Source organism: Pantherophis guttatus, chromosome 4, assembly GCF_059756535.1.
Source record: "Pantherophis guttatus breed Tessera chromosome 4, ASM5975653v1, whole genome shotgun sequence".
Lineage (NCBI taxonomy): Eukaryota > Metazoa > Chordata > Lepidosauria > Squamata > Colubridae > Pantherophis > Pantherophis guttatus.
The window spans coordinates 55,804,665-55,817,691 of record NC_142066.1 but is presented as its reverse complement, the minus strand read 5'-3'; the positions used below and the strand labels follow the sequence as shown (position 1 = coordinate 55,817,691).

General features: G+C 37.0%; 1 protein-coding gene across 2 annotated transcripts in view; it reads right to left on the bottom strand.

Annotated features, from left to right (window-relative positions):
- The window catches only part of LOC148114106 (uncharacterized), a 69,404-nt gene extending 62,723 nt beyond the window's left edge, over nucleotides 1–6,681 (bottom strand). The window contains exon 1 of one of the 2 annotated variants that reach the window (XR_015733848.1): nucleotides 5,793–6,681. Coding sequence is in view for 1 of the 2 variants with exons in the window: in XM_087892214.1 (XP_087748340.1) it covers nucleotides 5,793–6,220 (428 nt within the window). In the remaining variant the exon portion in view is untranslated. The remainder of the gene's footprint in view (nucleotides 1–5,792) is intronic. The other variant, XM_087892214.1, reaches the window with a different exon arrangement.
- Nucleotides 6,682–13,027: the final 6,346 nt, after the last annotated feature.

Genomic DNA, 13,027 nt, shown 5'->3' with positions numbered 1-13,027 from the left:
GGGACTAGTTTTTAGTTTAGTAGATTTACATACTGAGCATTCCAAATAATTTTCACAATTTTTTATTTTGACACCTTCTGCGTGTTCAGTCATTTTTTGTACTACAGGAAAACTTGCATGTCCTAACTTCCTATGTAAGATGTGAGCACACTCATCATGAATTGGTTTACCTATTTTTGGTTTCTTCTCATTGTGTGTATCTGTGTGATCATGAGATATTTTACATTCATCATTGTCACTGTTACTAATATTTTCATCATCTGCCTCAATACAATCTTCCATATTTGAATCAATGTTATGTAACCATCTTTCTTTTGTTATCAGATAGGGTAGGCCTCCTTTAATCATCACAGTGCCTACATTTGTTTTATTCTTCTCTAAAGTTGCTTTTCCCTTTGAGAAAACTATATTGATGTCAGAATCTCTGCTTAGTTTTATGGCACTTAGTATGTTATGAGGTATTTCTGGTATTAACAATACCCCCTCTATTTTTCCTAGACCAGGTAAGGTCACATTCCCTCTGCCTAATACTTGAACCTTTTCTTGATTAGCTACCTTTATTACAAACTTATCTTCTGTAAATGAAGATAATATATTTTTGTTATTAGTGGTGTGATTAGTTGCCCCAGAATCAATAAGCCAATTATTGTTCTCATTTTGTTGCGTTTTAGTGCTGTCTTGTTTATTTAGTCCATTCAGTGAACCAGATTTTCTCTCTTTTGAATTTTCTCTGCCCCCTCTACTTTCTCTGTAATTTGGTGGGCTTCTATATTCATGTCTATCTGTGGAAGACTGTCTATAGTTGTATTTATTCCTATATTCTGACCTATGTCTTTCCTTTGAAATTTTGGGACAATCTCTTCTATTGTGTTCCCTGGACCCACAATTGTGGCATTTAAAAGTTTCATTATATTTTTCTTGGAAAGCTACCTTCCTAAAAGATTTGTGTTCTGTGTGATTGCTAGAACGATTTTTTCTTGAATTGTCTTCTGCTATCAATTTGTTAGATAGACTTTCTATGGATAAATATCCTAGATTGATGGTGTCTAAGTGTGACATAAAACTATCCCATGATGAATCAAGTGAATTGATAATAACACTTTTCATTGTTTGATCTGAAATCACTTCCCCCCTCAAATGCAGCTCAGCTCTTATTTTGTTTAAAGATATTAAATGCTCACTTATGGAAACCCCTGGTTTTACTCTGGAAGAAAAGAAGTCCTTAGACATTCTTGTGGTGGTAGCTACACTATCGCTGTGAAACAAATTAAACATGCATTGAATTATTTCTGAAACAGTTAGATTTGGTTTGATGCTATGATACATTGCAGGAGACACGCTAGATATTATTAAGAAAAATGCTCTATGGTGTAAACAATCTATTTTTAAAGTCCAAGGTCTTCTTGGGGGACTAGTGATAAAAAATAGTAAATTTTCTTTCATAAAGACAACCTGGAGCTGTTGATACCATTCTTGCAAATTAATGCCATCAACCCTAAGTTTTGGGAAGTCACTGGGTAAGTTTCCCACATTATTTTGTCCATTACTTACAACCTGAGGTAGTCCGTGGTCTCGCAAGTGTAGGAAATTGCAAAACGGCATGGGGATGCTCGCAACGAGTCTGCGCGGTTCTCTGGCCAGTTCAAGTCTTTCCGGACCGTCTACGTAGTTTCGCACATGCGCGTTGTTCATTTCTTCTTTGGCGTCGTCGTGGAAGGTTCTCTCCATTGTAGCTCGCTCGCTCCGCTCCTCTTCAGACGAGTCGGTCTCTGGCTCGGTCTTAGGAGTTCTGATGGCGGCGACTGCTCTTCTCTTTCTTTTGGGTGCGTTGGCACTTGCTTCGGTCTGCGGTGTAGGGCAGAATCGACATGGCTCTCTGGGCTCGGGCGTCGTCGCTCTCGAAGTCAGGATGGGAGCGTGCAGGTCTTGAAGTATCGACTTGTTCGCTTGCTTCTTCGTTGGCGCTTTGGAAATTTTTAATTTTGGCCCAAATGCAGCAAAAAGCGTCTTCATTGCTGACTTTACTTGGGATTTCGTTAAGTCGTCTTCACTTTCTGATTCTGGCTCTTCCGAAGAGTTTGAATCCTCCTTTTCACTTTCGTTGTCTGATAACGTTTTTCGCGCCAGAAATTTTGAACTGAGCATTTTGATTGGCTCTGCTTCGCTCACTTTGGAGGTTTGTTGAAACCAAGATGGCTGCCATTCAAAATTTCGCGCGGGATCACATTTTTTCTTTTTCATAACGACTTTCTCTGTAGTCATATCACTCACAGTTTTTTGTTCTTTGGGTTTCTCTTTAGCGATGTTTTTCTCTCTCGCTGCTCCGCTGTTCTTCAGCATTTCTTGGAGGTTCGCGATGAGGCTTTCATCATTCTTCTGGCTTTTTAATAACTTCAATATCTCTGACCTGAGTTCGTTATTTTCTATTTCGATTTCCTCCTGGTCATCATTTTCATTTATTAATTCTTCTTCTTCAGTGGTGTATTCTTCGGATTCTCTCGAAATCGCGTTTGTGGATTCGTTGATTATTTCTTGTTCAGTTTCTATTTCTTTGCTGTAGGCCCTGGTGTTGGGCCTATCTTTCTTAGACATTTTTAGGTATTTATTGAGTCAATTAACCATCCTCTGCTACCAGCTTGTTGCAATATTTTCAGGATCAGACTCAATAATAATAATAAGAGTTAGAGGTTTAAATATATTTCTCTTTAATTATAATAGGCATTCTATATTCACTGAATATTCACAGATAGAAGCCAAGAAAATGGTGAAGGTGGCTCCTTATATATACAAAGGGTGGAGCCAAGAGTGGGAGTGGTGAATTATGAATACATTAAGAGTCAAAGAATAAGTTAACCCCTGATATCCCATATATACATTATTTACACATTAGGGAATAAGGCATTTACATCTGACATATACAATTCATAAAAACAGATAAAACATCAAAAATACAACCCAGACTAAAAATACAAATAAAAGAAACAGGACCACAGAAATACTATAATGCATAAATAAATACACAACCCGATTATTACATCAACCCCGCTAATCAACTTATCTATGATTTGTACTAGGCTATATTCTGTATCATGAATAAAATGAAGCTATTGTTTCTTACAGCAACTGATTTTTCATGGTTGATAGAATGCATATAAACTAGGTTCATTGTTCTTCCTCAAGAGGGAGCCAATCCTACAAAAGTTATAATGAAGTCCTGCAAGTATGATTTCATGTTTAATTAGGTTTGTTCCAAAGCATAGATAATAGCTATTTGGACCCATAGGTCAAATATTTTTGTAGTGCTTGACTAGTTAGCACTTACTGTTATTTTTTAATTTGAAGTTCAAATATATAAAAATTTGGAAACCGATCATTGATTGGGGAGGGGAGGTATTTTGACCCATCATGTCAACTTCCTACAGAACTGTGAAGGATTTGGTTTTATTTTTATAGGAAGAAAGTAATACTGCAGTTAGAGTAGTTTGAACCCATTCTAACCATCCTGAATCTCATTGATAGAAAACCAAAGTAGTTATGCAGTGAAAATAAATTGAAATTATTGTGGATGAATGTGAAAAGACGTCTCTTCACATTCATCCACAATAATTTCAATTTATTAAAGACCAAGAAACAGAAAAAAGCAAACTGCATGTTAGAATCAACTGAGAAAATTGCCAAGAAAAGAAGATAAGCCACAATCAAGAAAGACAAACATTTCAGAAGGGAATTTCACAAAGCATTTCAAAAGGTTGTTAAAAGAGACAGGGAATAGTATTATATTTATTAACATTATTGCAGATTGACCAGCACAGAAAAAGTATTGTAGTATTAGTATAACAATATTAACAGTATTATAGCATGAGCTGTGGTGATACAGTGGTTAGAATATAGTACTGCAGGTTACTTCTGCTAACTGCTGACTGCCTGCAATTTGGCAGTTTGAGTCTCACCAGTTCAAGGCTTATTCAGCCTTCCATTCTTCCAAGGTCGGTAAAATGAGGACCCAGATTGTTGGGGGCAATATGCTGACTATAAAGCACTTAGAGAGGGCTGTAAAGCACTGTGAATCTGTATATAAGTCTAAATGCTATTGCTATCTTTAAAGAATTGAGGAAGGAAACAGTCACTGGGAGGGGAAAAAATAAAATATGCCAAAAAAAAATCCAACACAAAAGGAAGTTCCAACCTCAAATTGGTGTGTTACACAGTTACAGGACGGATAGCTAGGAACCGATTCAGAGTGGATGGTGTATATTGAAATCCAAATATCAAGGGAAAAAGGAAATTAGATTTGCATTCAGGCCATTACCAAATCAGGAGGCTATGGGAATTGGTGGAATTTCTTTTATTATTATTATTATTATTATTATTATTATTATTATTATTATTAAAAAGTTTTATAAGAAATACAAATAATTTTCTCCCCCCCTTCCCCACATAAATTGTACATTTTCTTACACATAAGAAATCCTACATATACATGTTTCCCTTAAAGAAAGCATTAAAATAAGACATTTTAATTACATTCGGAGTTGCTCTTCTTCTCTTTTTTCCGTCATTCCACAACAAACCTTCTTCTTCTCCTCCTTTCTTTCCCTTCCCTCCCTCCTCTTCTCTCCTACTTTCTCCTGCCTCCTTTCCCACCTCATCCTACTTCCTTTCCCTTTCCCCCACTTCTCTCTTCTTTTCCCCCTTCTCGCCTTCACTCCTACTCCTATCCCCTTCCCTTCCCTTCCTCCTCTCCTTTCTTACATTCCTCACCCTCCCTCTCCTCTTCCTACCCCCTTCTCCTCTCTCCTTTCTAACTTCTTTGCTGTGAAATATTTTCCTCCTTTAGTGTCTGAGCAACTCCTGTATTCTACTCATAGAATATACTTTCTTCTGCTAAACTATTTCTCTATTCACCACTTTCTCCCCCCATCCCTTATCCCACCCTCCCCACCCGCCCTGACTTCCCAGAGCAAAACAGGGTATAGCATCTAACAAACATATGCTAAAATAAATGAACAAATTATAAAGTTCAAAACTCCCACATGTTCTTTAACTCCCTTGCTCCAATTCATCAACCTCCCTTTTATAAATTCTCAAAACCAATTAAATTAAATTCATTCTTCCTACTTATAAAAAAAAAAAACTTTTTCTTGATATATAATCTTATACTTTAGCAGTCTTACAAATAGTAGAAATCATGAATAAATTCCATTTCTATACCAGAAAAAAAGAAAAAAAAGAAAAAAAATTCATTTTAAAATCTTACACATTTTATCTCATATATCTTTTTTAAAAAATTTAGTCTTATGTTAAGCATTTTAAAAATCTCTTAATACCTTTGATACACTTATTTACCAAATATAAATTTCAGAATCTACAGGAGGATGTCTTTCAATTTTTCAATTAACCGTCTTAATACCTTTAACTTTTTAGAGAGCAGCCCTTAACTATCCAAAACTAATTATCATTTTGCAATAAAATTCTGAATTTAACATTAATCCTCTTCGCTTCAAAGGGTTAGGCATCTTAAAAGCTTATACAATTTATCTCATATATCTTTTAGAATAATATAACCTTATGTTAAGCATTTTAAAAATCTCTTAATACCATTCAAACACATATTTGCCCAATGCCAGTTTCAAAATCCACAGGAAGATATCTTTCTTAATCTTCTGTTCCTCTCTTCTTTCTATATTTTTTACAATCCTTTTTTTTTTATAAATTATTTCAACAGTCCCCCCAATTTTATTTTTGAAACTTTTAAAATGGTGATTTGAGGTTGATGTTTCTGAAATACTCACTCTCTTCTTGAGGTCGCGTTTTCTAACTTGAAATCCCCATTTCGTCTCTTCTTGCTTGTATAATCATTCAGTCCATTTCTTTGTCCATATAGCCAAAATTTGTTGCCATAAAGATTGTCAGCTTGCAATAAAGAAAATATTTGTTGCTTTTCTGTCATTTGAATGGAAACGTCCACCAAAACCTTTGTTTCAACTGTACCAGCAGGTCTCTTAATCCTGTCCATCTCCTGATCTCCCAAAAACAAATTCCTCTGAATAATTTCCTGCTGTCCCTCTAACAACTGCTTATATTTTCCCAAGCTGTTTTTTGAAAAAGCCCTTTCAATTGTATTCAACAGGGCTGAAGTAAAAGAGTCTAGAAGTTCTTGAAAAGCCTGGACAGTCACGGCTTGGGAATTTGCTGATTCACCAGCCCTGTTGTCAGCCATATTTCAGCCACTTTGTATTCATCCAGCTATCAGGACAACAATTCAACTCTTTTCCACACAGTATAAAAACAAGATTTTAGTTAAAGTCAGTGCCAAATTCTTTTCCTCAATACCAAATTCTTTTCCTGGCTGCTTCCACTTTAAAACTTTCTCTTAGGGTGTAATCCAGTAGCTGTATCACTGTTGCAAATGTTAACAAGCCTTAACAAGCACTTTCCCTGGTAGTTTCCTCCTCCCGCCCTCAGGCGCCATTTTCTGTATTTTAAAACAGAGTTAAAGCATTACTTGCAAGTTTTCCTTTTTGATTTCTCCTGATTTGCTCTGTCTGCTATCAAAGTAAAGATGTTAAAAGTCCCCCCGTTGATTTTCAGCAGATTTTGGTCGCAGCTTCTAGCTCCGCTTCGACGGAGTCGTCTCCGGTCCGGAGTAGCTTGACAGGCTTCAATAGGGAGCCCACACCCTTTGCGCCCCAGGATTTCTCCTAGTGCTCTTGGGGGGCTCTACCTCCGCCTGTCGAGTCTTCTCTCTCCCCTTTGCCCGGGGAGAGGGTTCCAAGCCTCCAGATAGCAGTTTTTCGGCTGTTCTGGGGCTTTTACGGAACCGGGGATCGGGCGCTCGTAAAAGAGTGTCTTCAAAGCTTGCGGAGCCAAGCGGAAGTCGGAATTGGTGGAATTTCTAAAGAAATATAGAATCAACAGAGATTCTAATCAAACAATGCTGGAAAATCTAAAGAATGATACACTAGTCAACAATATCAAAGAAAAGGGACTGAACAGATTATGCAAACTACTGCATAATATTTTTAATATTACATGATAGTAAAATAATATTTAGGACCATTCAGTGCAGATTAGAGTTGTGTATGGAAAGATAAATTCTAGATGTTTGAGATGGCTTTTTAAAAAAGCCAAGAAACAAGAGATATGTGTCTGGATAATTGAGAAAACCAGGGAATACTAAGAAGTTAAGTCAATGTTTGTTTCATTGACTACAGAAAGGCCTTTGTACAGAAAGGCCCCAGTAAAGCTGGGGTCTTTACTTAACAAAATGGGAATACCAAAAAATTTCATTGTCCACATACAAAATCTATACAAAGTCAGGAAGCCACAGAACAGAACATAGCAACACAGATTACCGATAGGCTGAGCACTCTCCTGTTATTTATTCAACCACTGTGCTAAATATGAAGTTTGAAAAGATGTATTGGGAAAAAAGATTAACGTGGTTTTCAAAATGGAGGAAAAAAACATCATTTTGTGCTATGCTGATAACATTACTTAGTACTGAGAATGCAAATGCAAGTAATCTACAATTTTTAAAGCATAGTGCATTAGAATAGGAATAAATCCATCAGAGAGAACTAAAAAATTAGGTTGAGGTCAGTTCAGAGAAAGTTGAAGAAGTCACAAAAAATCGAAAACAAGCTGACAGCACTTAATCTGTGTTTATATACCTTCTCTGTCTCTGGTTTATTATTAGAAAAATGAGTCTTTGTGTTTAAGAAACTAGGTGCTTTCCTGTATCTCTCTCTCTCTCCTCTCCTTTTTCTCTTCCTATTTTTGTGCTTTTAAATAAATCTACTTTTTATCTCAAATATAATGTTAACATTCCTTGATAACTGAACTAATCCTGTAGTCTGCATCCAAGGCAAATACACTGTACCTGCAACATTTTTTCTTCAAATAAAACTTGATGGTACTTAATTATTCCATACTGTATTCTTTTTAACATTAATAATTCCTTTACTTAGATTTTATTCCACCATTATCACGAAGAACAGCAAGAACAAGAATCCAATTATTTCTCAACAAGTTCTGTTACATTTAGGCTAAAATGCCCATTTCTGCATTCATTGGAAATAATCAACTTAAAGGGACATTCAGTAATTCCTGTAAAGGACACATCTACTACAGGGAAGGGAAAGCAGAAATTCTTCTCCTGTGCATTTTATTTTTCTCCTGCATATTTTTAAAATGTATTTTCAGAGTTATACAGGGGAAGCAGATTGAAAGGTAGTGATGATGAAGGTGGGAGTTAGAAGAGGGAAAAGTCAAATTTTCATTCCTGATAAATCTAAAATCACTGACACACTCTGCTGTTTCCTAATTATATCAGTATAAGAAATGGTGTTAAACAGGAGAGTGTAAGATAAGAACAGGGGTGGGTTCTACTTACCTTTACCACCAGTTCGCATCACGCCCATGCGCGCTCTTCTGCGCATGTGCAGATAACCTATGATGATGTCCGGGTCAGTGGGCGGAGCCTCCTGCCAGTTTTACTACTAGTTCTTGCGAACCGGTCCGAACCAGGGGCAACCCACCACTGGATAAGAAGCCAGTGCAATGCTGGAAAGACTTAAAATCTATCTTGGCATTAGCCACAGTTAGTCTTTCAAAAGTCATTATCAGTGATGTTACCTACTTTGGGTAACAAAATGTCTGCAAGAAACCAACCAACCTCAGAGAGCACCAAGGACACCTGAAAAGCCAATGCCCAACATTTGCATTGTGAGTAGGGATCATAATGGCAAACAAAATATTGCAACATTATATTTATCTTTATCAGGCCTGTAAAAAACCCAGAAGTCAAGATGAGGAGAGTCTGCAAAGATAAGGGAATTGCTTGTTTGGGCCTAGTTGGGTTTTAAGCTGAGAATATGGGGGAAATATCAAGGGGGCAATTCCCTAGCCCCCACCTATAGGCCTGATACCGCCTTATGACTGAACATAGGTCCGAAAAGAAAAGTTCCTGAGCATCTGGGAAAAGTCCCAGAGAAAGCAGGAATAGTGGAGTTTTTTTTACCATAACTTTACAAAGCAAAAATTGCTTAATTGGGGAGTTTACAGCCAAACATTTCAAGGGTAAATCTAGTAAGGTGTAAGCTACTAACATCATCTTTTTTCAAGAGAAAAGTTCTGAGATCAAAGCTTAGCAATAGTCATTAAAAAATAACAGATGTCCAAACTACAACAACATCATTAATTGGGAAGATGATTTCATTTTCCTAAAAAGTTTTATTGACTCTAGATAAGAGTGCTTTGTTGACATTAGAGCTCAGCTTATCAACAGTCAACTAAGGAATTGAATAGTTTTATTTTGTCTGAATTAATTTCAGTCTCAATTAATTTTTGAGGATTTTTGGTTTGCAATTGCATGCACATGTCCATGATGTCACCAAGAACTGAGTGCCAATTAAGGGAGGTTTGTCTTCATTTCAAAAATAAAAAAAGCCAAGATAACCTTTCAATCCCAACTGTTAAAAGACATAAAATGGAATAGAAAGTATACAAATGAATGAATGTATCTTGCCTGTCTTGGACTTTGATGTTTTCCTTTGCTGCTGAAGCCAGAATAGATGTCTTTCTGGCTTTCATGCAAAGCTTCCAGATTGCTTCTACTAATTTGAAGGTTGTATTTAATCTAATCCATCTATGTATGTTCTTGGGGTTTTTGCTTCAGGGTGAAATTTTAGGGTGAGGGTTCTGACAAGATGGAGTGGTTTCCCTTCTGGCAGCTGCTTTTTTCCAAGAGTCCCCCAAGGAGCAAATTATAATCAGATGTCCATCAGTCTTATTGTATCTCTGGTGTCCTAGTTTTTCCTAACCCAAGAGGCAACTGGAAAAGAAAGCCAATGATTGTTTTTTTTAGCCCAGCTTCCTTGGTCAGAATAAAAAGATGTCATTGCCCAACACAAAGAATAAGTCATGCAAATATGTAATCCTACATATGGGGAAAAGTTTGGTTGCTTTTAAAAAAATAATGCAGATATATCAAAAGAACAGAAGTATACAAATATACAGAAAGAAAAAGGAAGCCACCAACTGTATAGAGCTCCAGAATTATCTTTCATTTTGAAAGAAGCCCTCTCATTTGGCATAAACATGATTAACTCATATGAAATTTGGTTTCAGACTTCAGCTGATTTCTGCCTCTCTTTCTCTCTTCTGTCTCAAAGTTGCTTTTATCATTTTTCACAAGCAGATGGGCTACATTTGCAAAACATACTAGCACATAGTTAACATGTGTTAACTGAACCATGATTCATCAGCTAAATTGCCTGGGTTTTGCATAATGCACCAGATTATTAATGAACAAGTAACCCATCATATTTTATCCCAGCAAATGGCTATGCACTTACATGGTACTGTAAGGTCCCAAAATACACTTGAGTCACCAGAATGCCAAAGAGAGAGACTCAAGACGAGGCTTGCAAAAAAACCAGATTTTATTTATGGCCAAAAACAAAATACTGGGTGGAACTATATCCAGAACATACAGATACAATGCATGCGAGGAGATAGCCACACCTTGGGGAAGGTATGGCGTCCTTTTATACCCTCAGAGACGTCAGTTTAGTACCCAACTCTGGCCTCCTAATCCAGGCCCGTGCATTCCTTGTTGCCCTGCAAGGGGGAATAGAAACTTCCCAATTAGTCATCTTGAGCATTTCTTTGTTTACTCAATTGGCCACTTTGGCCCTCTGGCCCTGGAAAGTAGGAGTCTATCCAGATCAACATAAATTAGGACTGAGGTGTAAATTATGCCTTGGAGATATGTACCATGCTCTTAGATGGCACAAGAAAAAAACAGGGAGAAGATTGATATGGATTCAGGTCAAATGGCAGGGACATATGTTTGACAAATACCAGATACATTACAGGCCTAATAACAGAATATGTTTGTTACAGGAGATACAAATATAAAGGCATATATGTATTACAGGAACCTAATGGTTACAGAATCTAGTATACCAGTATATCATATCCTAGTATTATTTATTATATCCTTATTATTGTTTCCCTTCATTCCACACTTTTTATTTAAATGATGGAATGCTTTCCATCGCGGGAATCATGTGACTATTCTTTGGATTAAAGGAATGAGACAAGGGAGAAGAAGGACACCTCCAAGGGTTAACAATCATCAATTTTGCAAACAAAATTTGTGAGATTAATTCTACTTTTGCTAACAAATAGTGTACAGAAAGTCTATTCTGGGATATTGCTGTTTTCAACAGAGAGTGCTGTTTAACTAAGAAATTTAGAGCACTAGCAGTTGCATTAGGTATCATTGCAATCATTGGCTGTATCTTTACAATTCTATTCAGCATATAAAGGGAGTTCTGTACCATCTTCTGCCCAGGTGGCTGGTCCGTATACCTGAACTATTATTTCTGGAGGCCAGTCATCTTTCTGTGGCCTACTTCCACATAAATAGGTATACCCAGTTTTTCACCTTATTATATGGGCAGTAGAAAAAGAAAGAAAAATAGATTTCACAGTTCCTAATACACATGCTTCATACCATCGGCTAGGCAATTGCACATAGGCAAATTTTCCATTTATCCAATATAAGCCATCTGGAGCATGCCAATTAAGAGTTACCACATCCGTCCATAACCCACTCAGTCTAGGTATATTTTCAAATGGGTTACTAGGTTGTATAAGGTTAATTCCAGACTGAAAAGTAACAATAAGCAAAGAAAACACCCTTACGTGTAAAATGATTTTTCACACTGATCATTGCATTATATTCTCCTCATATTAGTCCTATGCATAAGAAAATTAGTCCCAAATATTGAACCATTGCATTAAATCAAATATAGAATTGAACCATTCTATATCTTCAGGGATCATGATATCACTATCTCCTAGGACTACTGTGTTCAAGTCAGATTGACCTGATTCAATGTCTCAATTCTCCAGTGTAGGATAGATATATACATAGGAATAGAGTTTCTATGGGGAGCAATCCCTTGCACATTTACACAAACACAGTGTCCCATTATTCCCCACAGGTGTGTATAAGTTCACAATTACAACAAGAATAACAATAACATTCAGTGATACAGTTACAATCACGGGACCAACACAATCTGGAGAGTGTGAAGTTGCACAGCTGCTGCTGGGATCTTCAGATGGAATAAGAGAGGCCACCACTCAGGCTGGAAAGTCCAAAAAGTTGCTACTCCTGCAACAAGAAAAATCACAAACAAAACCCATTCATACCACAATGACCAGTTTTTGGAAAAGTTTATTCTCAGCAGGTCTTCTTCAGGAATCACTTGCCACTCTTTAAGTTCTTCCACTGGTCCTTTTACACAGGTGTAGTGGTCCACCCTTTGTCTTTAGGTTGGACTGCTGTTTCAGTAGTCAGCAGGATTTGGTAAGACCTGTCCTAGGCTTAGCTAAGTTTGTCCTCACATCAGGTTTTATCAGGACCCAATCACCAAGCTGGAACTTATGAACAGCAAAATCGAGAGGTAGGGTTTGAGCTAGGAGTCCTTTGATTCTGAGGTAACATAAAGAAGAATAGAGGCCACGTATACAGTTCTTTACAAACATGTCTTTAGTTTCATATTGTGGAATTTCCCCCATTCTGTCCAAACATGGTAATCCAAACACCATTTGGCAAGGCAAGGGTAAAGATTTGGTTCACAGCAGAGATGATTTTGCATTCCATGGAACATGACATTCCCACTGCCTCCATTATTAATTGAAGCACTTTTGCAATAAAATGAGTCTCTTGGTTGCTGTCTATAGCTTCTACTATCCCATATTTAGGTATTATCTGTTAATTTTGGCATCTACTGCTGAGTGGCTCTCATGGCTGGATAAGCCTCAACCCATCCAGTCAAGTGACCCACTATCACCAATAAATATCTAAGCCTCCCCACTTAAGTTAGTCTAATGAAATCAACTCAAATGCATTGAAATGGTCTCACACTAAAGTAGCCCTCCCTGTTCTTTCTACTGCTCACATTTTCTTTAACTAGTACTTCTCACCTAACATTAAACATTCAGTTCT